Raw genomic sequence first — 8,065 nt, forward strand, 5'->3', positions numbered from 1 at the left:
TCCCACCAGTGGAACTCTCCACCTTCCAACCAATATTCCTGAGATGAGGAATTACTCTGTTCGCCCAGTTAAGCATATCCTCGAGCACCCGAAAGACGCTTATTTCCCAGATGCTATGGAGAAATACTTTGCTCGACCAAGAGTGCCTCGGTTCGAAGTCTTGACCTATTTTGACTACTTTGCATACTATGAAATTACGAAACTCGCACCATTAATCGACAGCGCCCTCGAGAAGGGTGGCAAGACTCATTAGGATATTGGGTATATCAAAGGAAGAAGCCTATCCTGATTCGCACTTCTTACCGACGACTTTGTGATGGAGAGGTGTTTTTTTACGTGCAGCTCCTTTACAGATATCATTGGAGATCAGATGACGAAATCATTGCTAACTCCACCACTTACCGTGAAAGGCTTTTCGAGCTGGACCCAGTATTATATGACGCTGCTTTACGGGGACACGCCGATAAAGCTGAACATGGCAATATAGCCCTCAGGAGAGAGTATTGCGAGATGGTTCAAAGAGTTGCGGAGGCGGCTCCGCCAAATGTCCATGATATGGTGTCTGAGCAGCTCCGGCAACTGAATACCATGACGATTCTAGGACTCGCTGATGCTGCAGGCCTTACTCTGAAAGGCGAGCAATACCAGTGCTATAGCATGGTAACGCAAAATATTTCTGCATCTAGGCATCAGGGCCGTATGTTCTTTATAACGGGGCCTGGTGGGACGGGGAAATCTTTTCTCCTGCGTGCTCTGCAGTATTGGTGCGATAGATCCCGAAACCCTTCCTTACTGCTTGCGCCTACTGGGATTGCGGCAAAAAATATTAATGGGAATACAATCCACTCGGCTCTGTCAATCTATAGTAACCGAGGCAGTTACCACACCGGCTTATTTAGGTTCGAAGATCAAAAAAAGAAAGACCTAGAAAAGAAAACCGTGCTTATTATTGATGAAGTATCGATGGTAGATGGCGTACTGCTTGACTACCTCGCCTCCCTTTTCGCCAAACTGAGGAGGAGTAACAGGCCCTTCGGCAACATGCATGTCATCGTTTTTGGGGATTTGATGCAATTGCCCCCTGTGGAAGGCTTGAAGGTCTTCAAGGCCTCGGTTTGGAGGCTCTTCCATCCCATCTTTCTACGACAACCGCAGCGGCAGACAAACGAGAGGTTCTTCAGGATCTTGAACAAGATTCGCTTCGGAATTATCGATGGCGAAGTAAGATGCACTCTGGAAGAACGCTGGCGCCAATATAATCCAGAAAATGTCATATGGAATACCACGTACCTGTCTTCTCTTCGCGATGAGGCTGCGGCACTAAACCATGTCGTTCTCTCCGGCATGCCATCAGAGAACCTTATCTTCGTTTCAAAAGCCGAAGACTTTGAAAATGGAGTAAGGTTGCAATATTTAGAGCACTCGAAAGTATTCAATAAGGGGACAAACTTCGCATCCTCTGTGGTATGTACTGTTGGGGCCAAAGTCATGTTTCTCACAAATAGCATGCTGAGCGAGAGAGGCATATCTAACGGCTCTATGGGTGTTATTACTAATTTGTTTCCTAACGACGAAGTTGAAGCTGCATTACCTACTAAAGAAGGTATCCAAGTAAGTTCTTCTACTTGGACCTATAGGACTACCGACTCCTTACCGCCCTTGAAGCCTGGATGCGCGAAGCAGCTAATGCAGTTCAGGTCATGCACTTGCACAAAACTCCGTCGTATTTCCAGACGAATGGGGTGGAATATAAACGTTTACAGCTTCCAATAATCAACGCATTTGCGTTGACAATTCATAAGGTTCAAGGTTTATCGCTGCCAGCTGTTACCGTCGCCTTGAACTCTAATATCTTCTCTGACGGACAAGCATATGTGGCGTTGAGCAGAGCAAAGGATCTCGAACAAGTGTACTTGACCCACTGTGATCTTGGGAGCCATCAAGGCAGACTCAGAAGCAATACTCGTGCCACGCCCCACTTTATTGGCACTCGTGGGACTCGCACCATCTAAAGATGGTGCTCACCACCACAACGGCCACACCACCACAGCGGCCACTTTTTTGGACTGTGAATGTTAGAATCTCTTTAACGCTCTAGGAAATAGCCCAGACTCGTACACTACAGCTGGTTTTAGCTTCCCGGACATCCTCCATTTACGTGCAACTTTGGCCGCTTCGAATATCACCCGTTTGACCACCTTAATTGCCTTCTCATCCGCAGCTTGCACCATCCTCCTCGCCTTAGCAACTGCGTCTTCTTCTCTCTGCCGCACCATATGCCCGGCCCCGGCCACTGTTAGTACCCCTCCTGACTGAAGCGGCGAATTCTTCATCGCCCTGCGTTGTTTTTGGACGCGCTGCGCATATTGCGTCCTCCCTAGATCCCTCTTCGTCTGTAACAGCTCCGTAGCGCTTATCAGGGACCCTCTGATAAACCGACCAATATCGTGTGCAAACTCCGGGTCCAGGTGCTGGTCTTCTTCAAGGAAATCCTCTAGCTTGTCTGCCACCTTATTCATCTGTCTAAGTGTCAACGGCGTGGAAAACGGTGATGAATGAAGTCCTCCCGTGCTTGAAGGAGGCGACGGTGTCTTCTTTGCCTGCCGTTCTTCCAGAATCTTGAGAACTGACTGTGGGTTGAATGGCCAAATTCCAGTCTTCTTGAACGAAGTCAGAATCGTGCTTTCCTTGAATGCCTGCCTGCGGACCTCTTCAATGCAGCTGAGGAACTCGATCTTGGTGATGTTGACAAGCCCATCTCGAACCATGACGTCAAGCGCCTTTGCGTGGTAGTGCTTCAAAGGCTGGAAGACCACCACGTCCAGGGGCTGTAGCAAATGGGTGAGATTTGGAGGCAAGCCAAAGGGCACGATATCGTGGGCATCGCAGTACGCGATGAATTCCTTTGTATGGTGTGAACCATGGCCATCAAGGATGAGTAGACGCTTTTTGCCTACTCTTTTCTTCGCTGTATGCTTGTCGAAGTGTTCAAGCCATTCCAGACCCACTTGATCATTTGTATACCCGCTCGGAGTCGGCCTGATGGCTGTATCTGGGTTCAATTCAGGTTGAGCATACCATTGAGCCATATGGACTTGGCCCGCCACGATCAAGAAAGCAGGAATATACTCCCCACCCGCCGAAATAGCCTCGATTGCAGTAGCAGACTCCCTATTTTCAGGGATTCCAAAGTAGTGGGCTCTCTTCCGCTTGGTAACGATCAGCTGGTCCTTACCAACGCCAATACGGAATCCGGTTTCATCCATATTCCAGATATCCTCTGATAGTATTCCCTCTTCCTGGTAGACATGTGAGAGTTTCTGGAAGTACTCGGCAACTCGGCTGAGGTCTTCCGATGCCTGACGGTCAGAGTGAAGCTTCTTTTGAAGTCTCTTGCCGTAGTTGTGACGCCGTAGGAAGCGGGTAGTCCAATTAAGGCCAACCACAGGCGGATGTCCACGATGGGCCAGAGGGGTCCGCTCTCGTAGTATGCAATTGGCTGCGTCTGTAACAAACTCTGGCCGTACTGCAAGGTTGATTCTGTCAAGACGGTCGATATGGTGGCATAGAGCCCTCTCTTCAGTAGCCGATAGCTTTGTATTGGTTGCAGGCCGGCCCTTTTTGGGTGGTCGGCCAGCAAGTCGTCTCCGAAGTCGGCTGCGCGGCACACCAAACTCCCGAGCCACAGTGGCTATTTTAGCCGCAGGAAATTGCTCAAGGTACTGGAGAGCATCTTGAATCCTAGATTCCATCGAAAATGTCCAATTTATTTAAAATTGGTCGAGATCGAGGGTGATTTTCACTAGGGGACGAAAAAGTGGCCGCTGTGGTGGTGTGGCCGTTGTGGTGGCGAGCACCATCTTTAGATGGTGCGAGTCCCACGAGTGCCAATAAAGTGGGGCTAGGCACGAGTAGCCTGACCAAGAAACAAAGTTCACCTTCTTGCGTGGGTGAACGGGGGGTGGAAACTTCCGTCGGATACGGTTGGATGGATGGATTTTATTTCGCCCAGAGGGAAGTCCCTATAGGGCCAGGACACTAGTTAGCTAATTGACAATCTTGATTCGTTTGATACTTGACACCCCAAGCCCCACAGATGATCGTCTCGTCTCTTGCAAGCCAACCTCGTCTCCATTAGTTCCTGACAGGCCTGCTTGAAGGCCAACTTCTCCAAGTGTCCAGCATCCTATCCTCAGCAGCTGGAGCGCAGTCTGCCAAACCCGAGGCTGTGTTATGTTAGTACAATTGCATGCTAGATGTTATCTTGTCGCTGGCCGCTGGTCTGCATCCAGTCTTTTCGTAGCCAGCGTAAAGGCAATGGCTGCACGGACGGCTTGCATATCTGGTTTCCACTTGTCGTCATCCGCCGCAGATTTTCCTCCCAAAAAGAAAGACAAATTTCCAATCTTGGTTCGTGAGCATTTGATCATGATTTCCCTTTGCATTATCCACTTCTTGCATCGAAAAAGAAAGTGCTCAATTGTCTCCGTGGCCTGACCACACTCACACAATTCCGATTCCACGGCTCCTATTCTGTGGAGATGTCTATTCAGCCGCGTCATGCCTGTCCGAAGCTGGGCCAGCACATCTGACTCTTTTCTTTTCAGTGCGTCATAAAGTGCACGGGTATGCTTGCCCGGCAGCGCCGTGTCGATACGTTTCGAATACTTCCCAACACTTTCCGGGAGTCGTCCCCGCGGCTGTCGCTGCGCGAGCGCCAGACGAAGCGTTGTGGACTTTGTTTGGTACGATGTTGTCTCTGCTATGCAATCTATCTTTGTAGCTCTCTGCGCTGCTGCCTTGGCCATCCCTCCCAGCGCAAAGTCCTCGTCCTTGGCGGGCACCCACATGAGTCTAACAGAACATCCTCGTTGCCGCAGGCGCTTGGTCTGGTCGTATATCTCACGAACAGTACATTGGCCGGATTGCTGCCGAGGCCGCCTGATCACTGCTAATGTCGATAGGTTGCTCGATATGACCGTCACATCCCGGAAAGGAAGCTGGTGCGGCATGCACCTCAGCGCCATTGCCACCGCCTCGAGCTCCGCCGTGTACGGGTTCTGTTCGTCTATGGATCCGAGAGTGACCGAGTAGCTGGCTAGCACTCCGCCTGCGCCGTTGATACTCGTATCGTGCACCACGCCTCCCATTCCCACCATGCCATTCTTCATCGAGCTGGACGTTGCTATGATGATGCCTTCGACTTCGCCTGGTGCCTTGGCGGCCTCCGCGAAGTCGTCTTTGCCCAAGACGGGAATGCGGCTGGTCCATGGCGGTAAGGCAAACTCGCGAATAATCTCCATTCGATCCGTGGACGCCGTTGTCACCCACGAAGCAATGGTCTGCATTGGCGACAGGAACCGTTTGCTTGCCTTGTTCCTCAACGCTGCCAGCGGATGTGTTCCGGGAAGGGTCCGAAGGTTGACACAGAGCCTCGTCGCGGCCAGTCTGTGGCGTTCCTCTACCGTTGGGATGCAGGCTTCGGCCTCGGCCACAGCTGTTGCCACGGTTCGAAACGCTCCTGTGATGGCCTGTGCCCCGACCAACTGCGCTTTGTTGAGCCAGGCAGCTTCCCTCGCGCGGCGCGCGTGCATCCAGACATTGGAGGCATAGTCCATCGCCGGCGCGACAGTCGCTACGAACAGCTGCCTCGCCACCTTTGGTCAGTGTGTCCAATAGTGTGATATTACCATATATGATTAGATTTTCGAAGGTCATATCATATATGATATGGCCATGACCCTCACCATATCATATGAGGCTGATATGATATGATCACAATATATGGTAATATGCACGGCCATATTATTCACGTGATAGTCCTACGTCTGCGAATTGATCGCAGATACGCAACAGCAGCCGGGCAGCCACAGCCCAATCAAAGTCTCATCAGCTATGGAAATTATAGTGGAATCTCTCCGCCTGCATCAAGGTCGTCGGCAAAGGCCACCCTGCTGCCTTTGCCAAGCCATGATTTGAGGCATTCCGTCGCCTCAATACTTTCAATGCCCATGCGATTCCTACGGTCTGTAATAGTGATCTTTGTACCCGAAAACAGGCGTTCTGGCTCCGCCGACATTGCCGGAATGGACAATACATCTAAAGCCATAATAGATAGAGCTGGGTAAGACTTCCTCTGAGTAGGCTCAAGCCACCAGGATCGAGGATCCGTCATTTCTGGTACTATTGGAGCAAGAAGATACTTTGTGTACTCGTCCTGACTGAGGCTGCTCCCTTTCCTCTGCTGCGCCCACTTGTGAAAGGAGTTCTTGACCTTATTACCTGCTTCTGACGTCTGAGTAGGGACTGTAACTGCAGTGGATTTATATTCTTTGGTCCAGAAATCCAACATTTGTTTCCGACAAGGCTCCCGCCAGTCTGAAGGCCAATTGTTGTCAATATAGTCCCACTTCCACTGTGGAGATAATACTAGTGCTGCAATATACACCGGCGATCTGTCCGTCAAGCTGTAATACTTATCCAGCTTGGCCCAGCCGGAGTTGCAACAAGGACTCATGAACGGGTCATCCGCATATTTTTCCTTTGCAGTCTCAAACTGCTCAAGGAGGAAGTCCATTGTCGGCAATACTCTGTCAATGGTTGCATTGCGACCTTCTGTCCCTGTTGTGGCATCATAGAAGAACAACAGGAAGTCCTGGAGCTTTTGCAATTCTTGCCAGTCCTTTTCCGACAACAGGTCGTCGCTGTTCTCTTGATACTGGTGGCAAAAGAGGTTGATCGCAGTCTTAAGCTTCGTTGCAGTACGGATCATCGCATACCAAGAGTTCCAGCGAGTAGAGTTGTCCCGTACGAGGTTGCGGCCGCCACTGAGCTCTCTGAAATTGGCCAAGCGTTGTGGGCTCCGCTGGATATATGCCACGATATTATGTAGTTTCCCAAGAGGCCCCTTGCGTCGCCATTGCTCCATCTCGAGTTCCGTGGGCGTTGTCAAGGCGCTCGTATTATTCTCATCTGCAAGAGATTCATCGTTGGTCTGAAAGAGAAAGGACTGAGCGGCTAGGTTTATGATATGGCCGTTGCAGCGCAGGCGGTGGTGTTCCGCATTGTAGACAATCTGATACTGGTCGAAAAGTACTATTCACGGGCCACTTAGCATGGGTCACGGGCTGTGAATGCATTGTGGTCTGTAAACCCCCGCTGTACAATGCGTGAGCTGGCTATATGACGTACGTACGCGTAGAAAGAGCCTTCATCATTGTACCGTTGTTGTCTGCATTGTCCATCATGAAATAGCCCACTTTGGAGGCAATTCCATAGTCGTTGATAATTTCCATAACACAGTCTGCCATATTTGGGCCCGAGTGCTTGCCGTCGAGTTCTCTTAAACCCAGAACGGAGTATTCTAACTGGCCGGATTCGGATGTATAGTGTGCAACAATGCAAGAAACGCAAGGGCATTAGGCGAAGTCCAGAGATCAACTGTGAAGTGTACTTTCGAGAGAGCTGACTGGATCTCGCGTTTGACTCGAAGTTTCTGGGTCTCATATATCCGCAAGGTCCAACTGCGTATAGTTGAAGGAGAGTTTGGCAGCCAGTTGTCGATCGCTGGATTCAGGAAGCAAAGTAAGGCCCTGAATTCTGCTTGCTTTGCCATACGAAAAGAGACGCTGCAGGTCGTGATCCACCGTACGTATAGTTGTTCGAGGACGGCGGGTCTACATCGTGAGTTGCAATCGTGGATAGACAGCGGCGTTTATAATCGGTGGTTTGATGGGCCTTTTCGAAGGCGTCGACGATTGTGGCTTGCATCAATGCAGTTCGGGTTTCTTGGGTAGAAGATATATCGATATTATGCCGGTCCTTTAGATGGGTTGAAATAACAGTTGTTCCACCAGACTCGAGATACTCCTTTGCGCAGTACTTGCAGCGCCATATTGACTTCCCCTTCGCATTGAGAGTAACCTCGTTGCGGCCGACGGGTGTAATAGTGTATAGTGCCACACTTTGGAGTAGCGCCTTTTCGTAGCGGCCGAGGCGGTTGTGGAAGGAGAGGACAGTGTAGGATCATGACATGGTGAATCAAGGTTGTCTAATGGCTCGCTCC

General features: G+C 50.4%; 4 protein-coding genes across 4 annotated transcripts; 1 reads left to right on the forward strand and 3 right to left on the reverse strand.

Annotated features, from left to right (window-relative positions):
* Positions 1 to 510: 510 nt before the first annotated feature.
* VFPPC_18635 (PIF1-like helicase domain-containing protein) lies at positions 511 to 2,012 on the forward strand (the record flags this gene model as incomplete). Its single annotated transcript, XM_018294924.2, has 2 exons — positions 511 to 1,611; positions 1,698 to 2,012. The coding sequence occupies 2 exons, from the start codon at positions 511 to 513 to the stop codon at positions 2,010 to 2,012; spliced, it is 1,416 nt and encodes a 471-aa protein (XP_018135763.2).
* A 63-nt stretch (positions 2,013 to 2,075) lies between these two features.
* Positions 2,076 to 3,752, reverse strand: VFPPC_11590 (DDE superfamily endonuclease; the record flags this gene model as incomplete). Its single annotated transcript, XM_018289724.2, has 1 exon — positions 2,076 to 3,752. One exon carries the CDS (start codon positions 3,750 to 3,752, stop codon positions 2,076 to 2,078), a length of 1,677 nt encoding a protein of 558 aa, XP_018135646.2.
* Positions 3,753 to 4,259: 507 nt separating this feature from the next.
* VFPPC_11589 (endonuclease/exonuclease/phosphatase) lies at positions 4,260 to 5,618 on the reverse strand (the record flags this gene model as incomplete). Its single annotated transcript, XM_018289723.1, has 1 exon — positions 4,260 to 5,618. The coding sequence occupies one exon, from the start codon at positions 5,616 to 5,618 to the stop codon at positions 4,260 to 4,262; it is 1,359 nt and encodes a 452-aa protein (XP_018135645.1).
* Positions 5,619 to 5,902: 284 nt separating this feature from the next.
* On the reverse strand, positions 5,903 to 7,310 carry VFPPC_18636 (hypothetical protein; the record flags this gene model as incomplete). Its single annotated transcript, XM_022430219.1, has 2 exons — positions 5,903 to 7,095; positions 7,196 to 7,310. 2 exons carry the CDS (start codon positions 7,308 to 7,310, stop codon positions 5,903 to 5,905), a joined length of 1,308 nt encoding a protein of 435 aa, XP_022284783.1.
* Positions 7,311 to 8,065: the final 755 nt, after the last annotated feature.

This window comes from Pochonia chlamydosporia, assembly GCF_001653235.2.
Source record: "Pochonia chlamydosporia 170 chromosome Unknown PCv3seq00034, whole genome shotgun sequence".
In the NCBI taxonomy this organism is placed as follows: domain Eukaryota; kingdom Fungi; phylum Ascomycota; class Sordariomycetes; order Hypocreales; family Clavicipitaceae; genus Pochonia; species Pochonia chlamydosporia.